Source organism: Colletotrichum spaethianum (assembly GCF_022836535.1).
Source record: "Colletotrichum spaethianum MAFF 239500 DNA, contig05, whole genome shotgun sequence".
Taxonomy (NCBI): domain Eukaryota; kingdom Fungi; phylum Ascomycota; class Sordariomycetes; order Glomerellales; family Glomerellaceae; genus Colletotrichum; species Colletotrichum spaethianum.
In genome coordinates this window covers 999,002-1,013,408 of record NW_026054775.1, presented here as the reverse complement: position 1 = coordinate 1,013,408, position 14,407 = coordinate 999,002, and the positions used below count along the sequence as shown (strand labels likewise).

General features: G+C 56.0%; 4 protein-coding genes across 4 annotated transcripts; all 4 read left to right on the top strand.

The window, feature by feature from the left end:
- Positions 1-297: 297 nt before the first annotated feature.
- On the top strand, positions 298-1,258 carry ColSpa_02823 (putative oxidoreductase YteT; the record flags this gene model as incomplete). Its single annotated transcript, XM_049269035.1, has 4 exons — positions 298-525; positions 577-961; positions 1,029-1,124; positions 1,191-1,258. The coding sequence occupies 4 exons, from the start codon at positions 298-300 to the stop codon at positions 1,256-1,258; spliced, it is 777 nt and encodes a 258-aa protein (XP_049124992.1).
- Positions 1,259-7,370: 6,112 nt separating this feature from the next.
- ColSpa_02822 (protein PAL1) lies at positions 7,371-8,874 on the top strand (the record flags this gene model as incomplete). Its single annotated transcript, XM_049269034.1, has 2 exons — positions 7,371-7,421; positions 7,537-8,874. The coding sequence occupies 2 exons, from the start codon at positions 7,371-7,373 to the stop codon at positions 8,872-8,874; spliced, it is 1,389 nt and encodes a 462-aa protein (XP_049124991.1).
- A 1,176-nt stretch (positions 8,875-10,050) lies between these two features.
- Positions 10,051-11,811, top strand: ColSpa_02821 (uncharacterized protein; the record flags this gene model as incomplete). The annotated part of the gene is made up of 2 exons (XM_049269033.1): positions 10,051-10,290; positions 10,369-11,811. 2 exons carry the CDS (start codon positions 10,051-10,053, stop codon positions 11,809-11,811), a joined length of 1,683 nt encoding a protein of 560 aa, XP_049124990.1.
- Positions 11,812-12,333: 522 nt separating this feature from the next.
- Positions 12,334-13,879, top strand: ColSpa_02820 (aurofusarin biosynthesis cluster protein S; the record flags this gene model as incomplete). The annotated part of the gene is made up of 2 exons (XM_049269032.1): positions 12,334-13,185; positions 13,250-13,879. The coding sequence occupies 2 exons, from the start codon at positions 12,334-12,336 to the stop codon at positions 13,877-13,879; spliced, it is 1,482 nt and encodes a 493-aa protein (XP_049124989.1).
- Between the last annotated feature and the right edge of the window lie 528 nt (positions 13,880-14,407).

The window sequence follows — 14,407 nt, the reverse complement described above, 5'->3', positions numbered from 1 at the left end:
CGGAGTCGAAGCTTCAGCTCAGTCAGCATAGCCTTCGTCGCCTCGGCTTTATCGATAAGATGTGATCACCAGCCCCTCCCCCGCCATTGCCGTCAGCCACTCGCTGTTGAGCTCAGTGCAACATCTACGTCACGATAGCTGCTCCCTCGCATTGCTCGACGGTCTCCCTAAGCATCCTCCAATTCGTATTTCAACGGTGCCGCATTCCAGAAGCGTTTGAGAGTGATCAAGAATAGAAAGCAAAAAGTCGCAACACATAATTTCCCCCCAAAGCGAGCAGGCGAGTAAGCGCAAAACATGTCTCCAATCCTGATTGTTGGCGCCACCCGGGGCCTCGGGGCTTCTCTCACCAAGCAATATGCCGTGGACGCCGGCAACACCGTATACGGCACGACGCGCTCGAAGGAGGGTCCCGAGGGCTTCCCGGAGAGAGTCAAATGGCTTCCCGACGTCGATTTGACTAACCCCAGTGTTGGTGAGACCATTGTAAGCCTACTCGGCGGTTCAAAGCCGTTGTCAACGGTGGTATGTCGTCTATGCACCGGATATCATCTGGCCACCGTCTAATCCTGGTAGATCATCACGGCAGGCTATTTTGCGACCGAAGACCTCAGCGCCGACAAAGGTCCGAACTGGGCCGAAGAGCAGCGCATGTACACAACGAGCTCTATCGCGCCCGTCTTCATCGTCCATGCGCTCGTGCATGCCGGCCTTCTCCACAAGGACTCCAAAATCGTGCTCGTCTCGTCCGAGTCCGGGAGCATCACCCTCCGACACGAGACGGAGGGGGGTGGCAACTACGCCCACCACGCGTCCAAGGCCGCCTTGAACATGGTGGGGAAGTTGTTGAGCCTCGACTTGAAAGACAAGGGTGTCATTGTCAGCATCGTCCACCCAGGCTTCATGCGGACGGAGATGACCAAGGGCGTGGGCTTCGACAAGTTCTGGGACGACGGCGGTGGTGAGTGCCTCCTGCTCCCGAAGCCGTGCCGGCTTAATGGCGGGTCGCTAACATCTGTGTACTGCAGCCATCACGCCCGACGATGCTGCCGAGAGTCTCATCAAGTGGACGTCAGAGCTCGACATATCCAAGACAGGCGAGTATTGGGCGCCGAGAGGACCTGGTAAGTGCCGACGTTGCAGTTGCACCTTCGGGAGTACAAGACATTGACTGATGCACCCCGTCGCAGGCGACATTGGCACGGCCGAACCGGTTCTCGGAAAAGGGCTCTCAACGCCGCTGCATCTTCCTTGGTGACCGCTTGAGAACACTGGTCAGTGTAGACAAGGGATGCCGCTGTACTTTGGGGACGGTTCAGGAACAATCCAAGGCAGAATTCACCGTAAGCGACGGCGAGAACCCATCCTTCAAAATTTAGACTGGGTATTTCCTGTGAGAACCGGGCAGGCTTCCTCAATATTGAGCTAGGATGAGGGCAAAGCAATTGGGGGGGGGGGGCGGCTGGGTTCGGCGGGGACTGTTACGTGAATACCGCCCATTCTACTGTGCAACATTCCACAGTCATAAGGAGCAAGTTTATGGTCGTCGAGAACCCTGTATCCCACTCGAGCTCGGATTAGCGGGCAATAGCGGCTCGACGGTGTCAGAGGCTGTTCACGTGTGCAACGCTGCAAATGAGACGAACGACTCGCTTGATTGCATCCCCGCAGTTCCCGTAGCCCAAGTGGAGGTTGAGCACTGACGGGAAAGCCAGCCACTCAAAGTAGTAATAAGGATGCTGTAAAAATAGGAGATCCGGTGGTGGTCACAATCGCATTTTTTCCGCAAATGGCCCATTGACGATGGGGACCGGGAGGGGGATTCGCGCCGCCCAAGGGGAATTTCTGAGAGATCGCGCGCCTTAACGCATCGTCCGGCCGGCCCCTGCTCTTATTGTTTAGCGGAGCCTCTGCCGCAGCTGTCGATATTAATCAAATTCCCCATGCTCATCTGCTCATATGAACAAGCTCCGTCGAGAGATTTTCGCTCTAATGCTCTCGTCCGTTAAAAGCTCGCTTGCGTTTCAGATTGGCGATGTGAGCCTGGGGTGACGCTGCTTCCTACATCTTGTTCTACGGGGCACCGTGACGACGGAAGCGGCTCCCCGATCAGGTATGAAGCGAGGTGTGAGTGAGATGAAGAGAAGCATTGCGAAGAACAAAAGGGGGCGCGGAGTTCAGGTGCCACAGTTAGAAGCGCGTCATGCCACTGACGTCGCAGTGTCGGCTCGAGCAAACGACGACGGCGCCTGGCACAAGTTGCTTTTGGTGCCAAGTGCCAGAGGTATTTGACTTATGTCTTCAAAGTCGGCGTATTGCTTCCTTGCGTTTGCTTACGCGTTGCTGGCCAGCCAAAGGGCCAGTGGTATGCTAGGAGGGATGGGATTTGGGGGCTGAGATTGGAGGGTATCTCCCTCGTTGCTCGTTGGGGGGTGCCCGATGCCCGTTTGGTTTCCCGGTCCGAAGCTTGGCAAGGGAAATCGGCAAGTTGTTTGACGCTTGTTGCTGAATGAGTGTTAATCGGTATCGATCTCAAACCGACCAACACCGCGCGCAGGTCCTCTTATCGCTCCCTAAATAAAGCGGGCCTGTTTCCTCTCGGGATCTCTGTTAATCTCTGTGCGTGGATGTTGATAGCTCCCTTGACGCACTGGCGATGAGGGCCACGGTTGTTTGCGCTTGGATGACAGCTGAGATCGAGCGATGAACTGGGCTGTCCGATGCAGAGCAACTATTGGGCGCCACCGAGATGGCCGGACTTTGTGGGGGTTACAGCGAACGGGCTGGATGCGTCACGGGGCGAGCGGCAGACGGACTTGAGCATGTGTGCAATGACAATGGAATAGTAGTAAAACCGGGCTGGCTGACTTTGACAGTTGTAGCGTTGTAGTGTTAACAGCCCGTCGGGAGCCGGGGTGATGGACAAGAGCTCTTTGGGGTCTGACGCAGTGACGTCCAAAGAGTGCTGCTGCACCCCGTGTTTGCTTGGCGCAATGAGATGACCGGGGGGGCCAACACGAGGTTGCAGTCCAGCATTTGAGAAAGCGGGCGACGAACCAGGGCCCTAGGTCTTCTTTTGGTTCTCGTCATCTCCAGTCGCTGAAGGTACCAGGGTCTAGGCGGGCGTAGAGCTCCATCTCTCATCTTGATTCCAGGTAAAGAGAGTGGTGTCACCACCGAATGGGTCATCGAGGTTGCCATTGAACGTATCTGTCCCAAGACGGACGAAGTGCTCGGGATGAAGATTGTTCTGTTACGTAGGTGAGCCTCTGACCAAGTGAAAAAAGAAATAAGGATCAAGAGGCCGTGGGCCCAAGTGGAGGGTACGTACGTAGGCTGAAAGACAAAGTCTGACCTTGACTGATGTCAGATACATGCCACAGAGTAGCTGACAGGCGGCGAGCCAAGTCAAGGTAGCAGCGCGGCCCAAAGAAGGCTCGTCGGTTGGAGCCGGTGTGTGCATAAACATAAGGTAGGGCAGGTCAGACACAACCATGCGGCCCGGGGGATGCAATGCATCGTCGGCCAGATGGCTCCAGCGCCGAACGGGGTTTCCCCTCTATTTCCGTGCCGTCGTCGCTTTTGATTCCGTTGGGGTCAGAAGGCAATGTCGGGGCCTTCGATGCTGCAGCAGATAACAACTGCAACTGGTCGTCTTGTTTTGCGGAATTCCACTGGGAGCGAATATGGGCGCATCGCACCCTATCGCTCGACTATGCACCAATCAGTTGACATGACTTGGTTTGCAGAAGACGGTCTTCTGTCTATTCTAGTGTGTGGAATGAATAGAGATCATTTAAGGGTCCTGGGGGCTGGTGTCGTCGGCACGTTTCGTTTGTACCCCGGTCAGCCGAGGACTATCACTCCCGCGTTGGTCATTGCTAGTGTTTCCAAGACCCCATGCCGCGATACTCGTTCGAGTGTGGACTGGCAGACATGCAAAGCGGCGGTGGATATCTTTGGCCTGGAAGCTTGGTGCTGAATCTGGGCCGACACGAGAGAGATTGCGCGTGAGGCCCCAGTGCCTGTGCCCTGTGCGATGCGACAGCCGGCTGGATTCTGGGTGTGGTAGAGACTGTAATGAGCTAGCTGCCAAGGAGAGGCAAGCTGAGGTTTCGAGGCAAGGTATCCGTGTAATACGGCAACAGGTCTCGTAATGAAAGGTGTCGTCGAAGCGTGAAGTGAGAGCTTGGAAGGCCTTGCCATGTCTGCCGCCTGCCGCCTACTGTGCACGAAGCAGCCACAAACCCGGGCTGAGGGGGACCCGAGCTGGAGGAGGCGTCTATCCACTCAACAACAACAACATCGAGTGGTCAATGCCCAACGGCCAAAGTCCCATATCCTTGGACTTGATGGAGGCGAGTATTATGTAGAAGTGAGGTGAGGCTAGCTCAGGTTAGGTCGAGGTCGATGTGCGAGGTCGAAATTGGGTGGTGGTCCAGATGCATCACCCAGGCCCAAGACTAGGAGGTCCCAGTTCAGGTGCACCTGGCCTGACAGATGATTTTTTTGATGGGATGGATGCCAAAATAGAGAGGAGACAATCGGAACGGGTGGAATGCGCGGGGATCGGGACTGCGTCGTAAGGATGTGTTTCTTTCTGCTTCGTCCTCATTTTATTATTATTTCCTCCTCCTCTCGCCCTGTGAGACGGCTTCTTTCCCCTCCCCCTCTCTCTTCTCTCCTTCTCTCCCAAAGGAAGACCAGCTAATACCACCTAACGTAATAAGCCATCGATCGCTCTTGCCCGTTTCCCTCTCTCCCGCAGTCGGCACCTGCTTAGCTTGGCCTCTTGCTCTTGCTCCTACCCTTCCTTTCCCTTTCAACCCTCTTTCGTTCCTTTCTGGACTACTCGGGATTCCTTCTCGGTTTGCGCCTTCCGCGGCCCGCCTCCTTCCTTTGTTCTCTCGTCTCCTGCAACGGGAGGTCGTGTGGTGTTCCTTCAGCTTCCAGCTCCCCCCCCCTTCCTCCCGTCTCGACAACCCCATTGCCACCTGCCAAACCTCCCTCGCTTTCATCTCACTTTCTACCATACACGATCTCGAACTGAACCCGACTTCGTCTATCCCACCAATCTTCTCCACCGGACTCGAGAACCTCGTCGACTCTCCCTTTGGCTTCTCGTCCGTTCTCTTTGGTCGACCCTCAGCGCCTCCATCCGACGTCACGTCTCATATTCCATACCGACCAAACCGCCCGCATTCTCTAAGCGTCCAAACACAACTAGCAGCAGCGACAGTGCCACCAACCCAAGGCACACAAAGCACGTTCTTTACCGATAGGAACTACCCAGTAGAAACACCGTCATCTCGACCAGAGAACACAACACAAGCCCCGAGCTCCGACCATTGGCACATCCGGAGTCGAGAAGGGAGACCAGAACCGGTTCGAACGGAACACCCCCGACACGCCAGCCCATCCCAGTCACCCCTCGCCGGTACCGAGACAAAGTAGGCAGCACGGCCGCCTGTCTGTCCACGACGCAACCCCGTTGGGTCCTCCGTCCGACTTGACCTGACCAAAGCGACCAAGAAGTTGGGTCGACCCGGTCCGTGTTGCAGGCGCACCGAGCCCGCGTCACACAAGCAATACACCCACCTACCTACCTACCTGTCGATTGCACAAACCGTCAAACACGACATTGATCTTGGCGACACTCTGGATCCTTCTCGGAGTGTCTCTATTCCATAGCTTGGAGTACCGAGCAACGACATATCAGTCAGCTAGGCCCCCCTAAAAAGAAGGGAGACATTATCCCACAACCCGGGATAAGGGCGCAGTAGTTGGCAGAAAAAAAGAAAGTAACGGCAGGAAGAAGTCAATGTGAGTTTGCAGTTCCCTTTTCGGCCCACTCTTCATACCGCTGTTGCTTGGCCTGGCTGGTTGCGCGTTCATCCATTCAACGGCATTGCCCACCGGGCATCCTTTCGCAAATCCCCGATCCCCAGTCCTATTCAGAACCAAGCAGCCAAACCCCTTCAACCTCGCTCGGCGCAGCGTGGACCCTAGATCCACCACTCTACCACCCAAAATTCCAAGCCAGACCACTCGCTCCCCAGCAGACCAAATTTCCCCCTGAATTGGCCCCAAGCCCGATATTCTATCAGCTCCCCCCCAGTCGACCCAAACCAAACCAAAAGCCAGTGGGTTTCCCTGAGCTGACATTGACCAAAGTAGAAAGAAAAAGGCAACCTGCAGCAAAGCTGTGCACTGCAAACCAAACAGACGCGCATTGCCGATTGTCGAGGTTCCTCGATATTCCCACGGGTTGGGCCAACTCACCCCCTTTTTTCCCCTTCTTTTCCTCCCACCCACCATCGGTACCTTCGCTCCACAACCCACGGTCACCCAGTTCGAGTCCTCCAGGCCCCAGCCGCCCATCCACCGCAGCTTGCCGCACTCAACGCGGGCCACGCACAGCACCTGCCGAGGAACAGTCGAGTGGCTCCCCCCCTCCAAAAAAAAAAAAAAACACCCCCCGTTCCTTGTTGTGTTTGCCGTCCCTGCAGCGAGGTATGACGCTAGGAACGGCCATTTAGGAACCAAAGAAAATCAAGCTCTCCAGCAACGCTCGTCGCTCCTTCATCGACCGGTCGGCCAGCTCCCCTTTTTTGCGGAAAAAAGGCCGATCCCTTGATTTTCGATACGACGCGCCTGTCCATCATCATTATCCGTATTCCATCCCTCCCGTCACGGCAACACGGGTACCACACCATCCCAGACTTTCACAAACCACAGCCAAAATGTCAAAGGCACAATCAACACAGTCAGGTAAGCCAAGCATCGAGCACTGATATGGATATGGATATGGATATGGATATGCGCATCGGCATGTCCCATCCTGCTTGACTTCCCACCCTCTTCCCACCCCCCCTTTCCATGCCTGCCACCATCTTCCCGGATTTATCACCCCTTTGACTTTGGCCTTGTCCAACGGGAAGAGAGCCGCCCTTCTCACGGATTGCACTGCCGCCCAAGCAAACGCAAGCACGGCGCCCGCTCCACCCAATTGTCGAACCTGCTGTGTCATGTATACCTCCCTCATGTTTCACATCCCTTCCCCCCTCGCCGTCATTCGCATGCATGGGGCCGTCTCTGCCTATGTCTTTCTCCTATCGAGGTGCTGACTTTACTTCCTTGGAACAGGCCATCAACCTAGCAGGTCTGCCGGTGCTGGCCTAACGCTTAATCTCTCATCCAACAACCCCTTTCGCAACCGCGCTGCCTCCCCACTCCTGTCCGGCGCTACCTATAGCAACACCTCACCCGCTTCACCTTTTGACGACCCTCCTCCTCGACCTGTCTCGCGCAACCCGTTCCTTGATCCATCATACTCGTCTAGTCAACCAAACCTGATCGGAGTAGGCAACATGGCACCAACGCTCGACCGCAAGGCATCGCCCACTGCCGAGGAGCTATTTGTACGTGCCCTAGATTTTCAATTGAGGCGGCCTGAATGTACCATTCGGTCGCCCGTCGATTGCCACACACGCGTACTGTTGAGAGATAAGGTTTACTGACCTTTCCATCGCACAGGACTCCTTGATCATCAGCGACCAGAAGCAATCGCGCCCCGATGAAGGACGGGCCCCGACGAATCGCCCTCCTGGCCAGTCTGGACGCGAAAACGTGCCTCCTGGCCGCCGTGGCCCTCCGCCCCCCGGGCACCGCCCGTCGAGATCCCAGGAGGAGGCGATGAGACAGCGACGTCTCCAAGGCAGTAACGGTGGACCTCCCCGACCAGCAGGAGCGCCGGGATCGCCCCAACGCCGACCTCAGGAACGCCGACCGCGTAGGAACTCGGACTCGTCGGTTCTGATTGACATTGAGAAGCCTCTGACTGAGGAAGAGAAGAAGGCAAAGGAAGCCAGACGTCGTGAGAGAGAGCGTCGCGCCCGGGAAGGAAAGGATAAGGACCCCAAGAAGCCCAGTCGCAGGCTCGACATCATTGATCAGCTGGATGCCACCAGCATCTACGGCACAGGATGTAGGTTCTCTATCCCCCATTCCGTCATTCGCTCCTCGGTGCTAATGAACCCAGTATTCCACCACGATGGCCCCTTTGATGCGGCGAACCCGCATCGCAATCGCAAGGGTAGCAGGCGCGCACCGATGCATGCCTTCGCTAAGGACTCGTTAAACATGTCGCTGGGCGGTGCCGGTCCCCTTAACAAGCGTCCCGATCACGCTACCTTCTTGGGTAACAACGACGGTGACGCGTCTGCGGACTTCGCCACCGCTGCTGCACGAAACGCTGAGCGGAAGAACGACCCGGCTGTGTTTGACCCTAGATCCCGCGGTTCTATCGTCTACGGCGAAGAGTCCATGGGCCTTGGCGCCTCAACATTCCTCGAGGGCACCCCTGCAGCCCGTGCTGCAATCCAACGCACCCAGGCTGAGCAGGCCCAACAGACTGCTGCTGAGGGTCTTGGCAGGAGCAAGTCAATTGCCCAGCGCATCCGTGGCATCAAGCGAGAGCCGCGTGAGTACGGTCCTTCCGGCCGCATTACCAACCCTGAGGGTGCCTACACCTCACGTAGATCGCCTGACGCCAACGGCCCTGCCACGAGCATTTCGTACACCGGCGAGCGAAACCCCTTCTTTTCAGAGTACGGAAAGGAGCCAGAGACGATTTCGGTGAGACGCACTGAAAATGGCATCAAGTCGCCTGGCAGCCCACCGCCGGTTCCCCGACGGGGCTCTGCCAACGGCCTTGAGCGCCGCGCTACGGCCGATGTCACTTCACCAACCGAAGACGGACCTAGCAAGCCTTCTGGAGGCTTCCTCGCCAGAGTCAAGAGTCTGAAGGGTGGTCGAAGGCGCCAGGTTTCTGACGCGATTGCGCCACCCCCGGCGCCTGGAACTGCCGCCTAGTGGACACGCAGGACTTAGGAATCTGGATATGAGCTCATTGAGTCGAACCGAAGGACACCTGGTGGCGGATGCCAGCGACGCAACGCCAGGAGGCAGTCCTTAATTCCTTTGAATCACCTTGCGACAAGGCAGTCCGCTGCGGCAGGGGATAATGAGGCACCCCAAAGCCACCCGACGATGTGAACCCATATATACCGGCCAAGCTACGCTGCACATATCGGGTTAACCTGATACGACAAACGCAGTGCGCCTGGCCAATATCGACTTCTGGATCAACCTGGGGAGGAGTAAACAAAGATAGGAATCTCGGACTGGGTTGGAGTGGCTCTTGGAGAAGCCACCATGACGAGAACTACTACGACTGTCAGGGCGGAGCAGTCGCACATACGCGTCTGGTTTCCACTGCCCGACAAGTGATACCTTTCTCGTGAATAATCTTATTTCTTTTTTGGGAGGAAACGAGCCTCCTATTCTGTCTCTTTTGACTACAAATATTCCAGCAGCCCACAGAGGCACATTACACATGGGGAAGGTATAGAGCAGGCAACCAACAGTCCGTCGGCAGATTGTTACGAATTAGCTTTAGTAAAAAAATCGAGACTATTGAGCCTCAGAACCAGCCGCAATTCTTTCCCTTCTTTTCCCTAGTTCTTTACTTCTCCTGATGAAATGCACGTGCAGGATATTTTTGGAACAAGGAATAACTTATTGACACGGCAAAGGCCGAAGTGCATGATTTGATAGAATGCAAGGTATTCTCTGGCGAAGTCCGGACGGGATGCACTGAGCAAGGAGTAAGCTCGGGTGACATTCATGCAAGATAGCAGAAATGATGTCATTGAGGTGAATGACTAGTCCTCCCGGTGGACTGTAGTGCCTGTGCCTGTTGGCCCGAGGCGCCGAGACTGGATCTCGATTCGGGCGGAGGATTAACCCCCAGCTGCCCCTGAACCCGGAAGGAACTAACTTTAAAAAATACTTTGTCATGTGACTTCGCGATACCCTCCTGCCTCTGTCAGCTTTCCTCAAATCATGTAGACGGCCGCACCATCCATTCGAGCACATTATTGAAACTTGAGAGAGATGACATGCCACGACAATATCGTCGACCTTATTTACGGACGGCAGAGTCTGTGCTGAGCCAATAGAACCCAGATAAGGGCGGACGACGAGACCATGGCTACCGCGGCCGTTGGCGAGCTCTTCTTGGGGTCGCAGGCGAGCTCGCATTTCACTCTAGATCCGGTTTCCGCGGCAGTCCTATGCAGTCGGGAGACGAAGCGGCGTGATGCGGCGAAGGCGAGAGGATCTCTGAGGGTTGGGTGTCGGGAGGTGGATGAGGAGGTTCTTGTGGGCGGATTTGAGAGGGGCAGTGTTGTTGGACTTAGTGCTGAGAGTGAGCAGATGGGGCTTCTTGTAAGTTGCTGGCTGTGGTTTCGTTGGGGGGGAAGACGAAGCAGGACATGTGATGATTGGTGACTGACTCATCCTCAGATTTCATTGCAGGCGCTGGTCAACACGCTAAGCAGACAGGATGGTGGCGATGCCGCCAGAGGAAAGGCGAGAGCGATGGTCATCACGACGCAGCCGCCTGCTACCATTCTCCCGACGTTGAGGGATGCAATCAGGGCTGAGCTCAAGGCGCGCAAAACCGCCGAGGCGGAGATGCAGAGCAAGTTGAGGGGCTGTCTGGAGAGGGTCTCCGTGTCGAGGGTATTTGATCTGGAGGGGCTGTGGGAGGTTCTGGGGGATTTGGATATTCCGCCTGAGAGTGCAGCTTCGAAAACACCACCAACCCCTGAGCAGCAGAAGCAGGGGAAGAGTGAGGAGGAGACGGGAGAGGCTGTGCGAATCCCAGAGCCCTCACCGAGTTTACCAAAGCAGTTGACGCCGGAGGAACGACCTGAGAGGTTAGTATTGCCGGAACTTAAACCTCTCAAGCCTACAAGGACGGAAATCGCAGACAGCGATGAGGAGGATGCCTTGTCATCATCGAGTGAGTTGTCGCCGCCACCTTCGTCAATTCGGTCCCCGACACCGTATATGGCGGCAGACTCCCCAGAAAAGTCGAATTCGAAAGAACAGCTTCAGGAAGAAATACAAGAGGAAACCCAAAACGAGACGCGAGAGGAGATTCTGCAGGAACTGCAGGAGCGGATCAAGGACCAAACACCAAAAGGGGAACCAAGCGAACCAGGACCACCGGATATCATCCTCATCACGCACTTTCACAGCCTCATGACGGCCCTCTTCACACGCCGCGACCGGCAATCTGCGCACAACTCGCTGCAAGTTCTCTCCTCGCACCTGCGGTACTTAGCGAGGAATCTGCCGAGCAGTCCTTTGATCATGTTGCTCAATAGCACGAGCTCCTCAAAGGATACCTCGGCGGCCAGGCCCGCAAACCATCAAGACGGCCCGCCGCAGCCGATGCTGCCTCCTCCGAACCATGGTGGAAGCACGAGCGGTAGCGGCAACAAGCCGCTCGATCCAACTCTCCGGTCGATCTTCAACCCACCCCCGCTAGATTTCGTGGGGTACGGCAGCAACCAGGTGGCGTCGAGACGAAACAAGCCGACGTTTGGGCTGGTGTTTTCGCAGCTTTTGGATTTACATCTTTTATGCACGAGGGTGCCGAGGGACAAAGAGGACGCGGAAAAGTTGTATTTCCCTGGGCCTGGGCATGGCGCCGGTGGCGGGGAAGATGATGGACTCACGGGGGCTGTAAGGTATGTCTGGATTATAGAGGTTCTGCTGGACGAGATTGGCGTCTGGGAGGGGGCCTCTTCTGACACGATGAAGACGAGGAAGGCAAGAGAGCAGAGGTGGGCTGCTGTCGATGTCAGAGGCGGGAGGGTGGTTGACGCGTTTGAGGTTGCCGAGAGGAAGACTGGAGAGGTGAGAATTGTCGGCGGGTTCGGAGGTCCGAGGGTTTGATTCGGGAGACTTGCACAATACTCAATGTGACTGAAACTCTGACGTCTCTGGAACGAGAGGCAAGAGTATACCCCACGTTTCTTGGCGGCGTCGAGACTTGGTGTTTGGTGATGGTGCGGTCGAAGCAGCTGACAGCCACCTTGTTGTCCCGAGGACCATGGGGACGTTGCTTTGAGGAGCATCTCAGCCAGTCAGAACTCCGGATTGTTATGAATATCAAGGACGATGTGGAACAAGCCCCAAATCTGCAACGCAAGAGCCGCGTGCTGCGATGTAAGTCGCTCCCCGGTGTTGCGGACCCTGATGGCCCATCCCCATCCGGCGGCGTCTTACAAGCCCCGGGAGGAACCTCTATGACTCCATACTAGAAGCCCGTTTGTATCCGCATTCTCTTCGAGCGGACGGAAACAGTAAAATGTACCGGCAACGTTCCGTCCTCATCAGGGTTGGATGTCTCAAGCCTTTAGAGCCCTAAAGAAGCCCATTCTGTTCCAATATATGGTAGACAAACCCGAGGCTCCCATGGGACGTCCAGTGCATATCTACTTTAACACATCCACAACTCTCCGCCGTATTCTCTCTGAAAAGATTCTGAGCCACGTCCGGTCTTCTACGTCTTGGAAACCCGATACCGAGGATACGGAGGATATGAAGCCACGCCATCTTCTACCGTTCGCGGCTGCGGCTGTTGCTGCGGCCGCGCTTCCCGATAATGCGAGGAGGCCGCAGGCGCCGATGCCAAGCGAGGGGAACAGCGCAGGATCCTTGGAGTGGAAAGGGTTGCCGACGCTGGACGAGATCCTGACGACGCTTGATGGTGCGGTTGACTATATCGGCGAGGCTGTGTTGCATGCCGCCGACGCCGCTACGCGGTCGGGGAGGAGGGTCGGAGGATACTACGGCGGCTCCGAGATACTGGAAGTCGAGACTACGACTGGAACTCTGCGGCACACTCAGGATGTGCCGAGGCCGAGCCAAAAGGAAGGCGTTGCCCAGTCGACGAACATGAGTGTCATTGAGATCATCCAGCAGAGCAACCAGGCGACGTATTTTGCACGGCTCCTGGAGTCATATGACGAGCTCCGGGACATGTTTGAGGACGAGGAGAGGGATTTCACAGTGTTCGTGCCCACTGATGAGGCCTTTCGAAACCTCGAGGGGTTCGAGAAGAGCGAGGGGGCGCTGTTGGGGGAAATTCTTGAGTACCACGTCCTCGAGGGACGGCACCCCGCCGACAAACTCCGTGAGGCGAGGACTCTTCCGACGGTGCTCGAAGAGAGCGAGCTCGGCGGCCGACGGCAACGGCTGAGGGTTGCGGCGGGAAGATTGGGAGTTGAGGTGAACTTTTACGGACGGGTTGTCGATGCTGAATCTGTGAGTGTCTAATCGTCTCCGAGACAGACGCATGGATGAGGCTTGTGCTGACTCTTGCGCACAGAAAGAAGCAAGAAACGGGGTAGTTCACTACATCGACAGCGTCCTGGTCCCGCCGCCGCGACGTGCTGCTCTTGTGAATTCCCTGCCGGAGCAGCTGGAGACCTTTTCGCGGGCGTTGGAGGTGACTGGATGGAGCGAGGAGCCACACGCGCTTGCCCAGCGGGGTGTGACACTCTTCGCGCCTTCGAATGAGGCCTGGGAGAGACTGGGCGAGGATCTGCGTCGGTTCTTGTTTTCTGATGTCGGGGTGGAGTTTTTGAAGGCTCTGGTGAGGCACCACGTCGCTCAGGAGATAGTGTATACGGATGTGGGTGGTGGCGTTGCCAAGGAGGAGGAGGGGGAGGACAGGCACGAAGTCGAGACGATGCTTGGAAGCACCGTTTCGGTAGACGTTGACAGGTTGAACGGGTCACGACTAGTGAAGGTTAACGGGGCGGCGGTCGCGGTGAGGGATGTGCCGGCACGGGACGGGGTCGTGCATATCGTGGATGAAGTGCTTCTTCCGCCGGCGTCGGAGACAGAAGACATGATATTGAATGGAGATAGAGGTCAAATCAGTATGTCGGATCTCAAGAGACGATTAGGTCGATATATGGAAGGGGGAGACGGGATGAAGAGTGAGGAGTTGTAGGATGTGGAGGAGCGCGCGTTGTGGAGGAAGTCGGTCCTTTGAGATTATGACGATATGACTGTTTTTTTTTTACAGAATTGATTTAACTGAACGGCCGAGAACTGAATCTCCCCATTTGAAACAAGAGACCGAGATGGTCAAGGCCATGTTGCGCAGCTTGGCTGAGCTCTCACCAAACACCCGGGTGAACTCTGTATTTCACTAGAGAACTCAGCGAGAAGCCATGCAAGAGGCCTAATCCCAGAGAGGATCGAATTGCTGGCCTTCGCATCTTAGCTCCACTGATGGAGGGAATGTTTCTTAGTACGACCCTCTTACAAGCTGAGCTATGGACCGACAAATTTGGGATATAGATTCGCGTAGCCCTACTCAATTGGCTCCCTTGTTCACGATTCCACCCTATGGGTCGGTCCACTTAAATGGAGATGGCCATCGGCCGAGGCCGCTTGACGGGAACTGGAACATTCAGAGCGGATGAAATGAAAGCGACATGCAATGGTTTTGGTTGTGTGCATATACTACACTAGG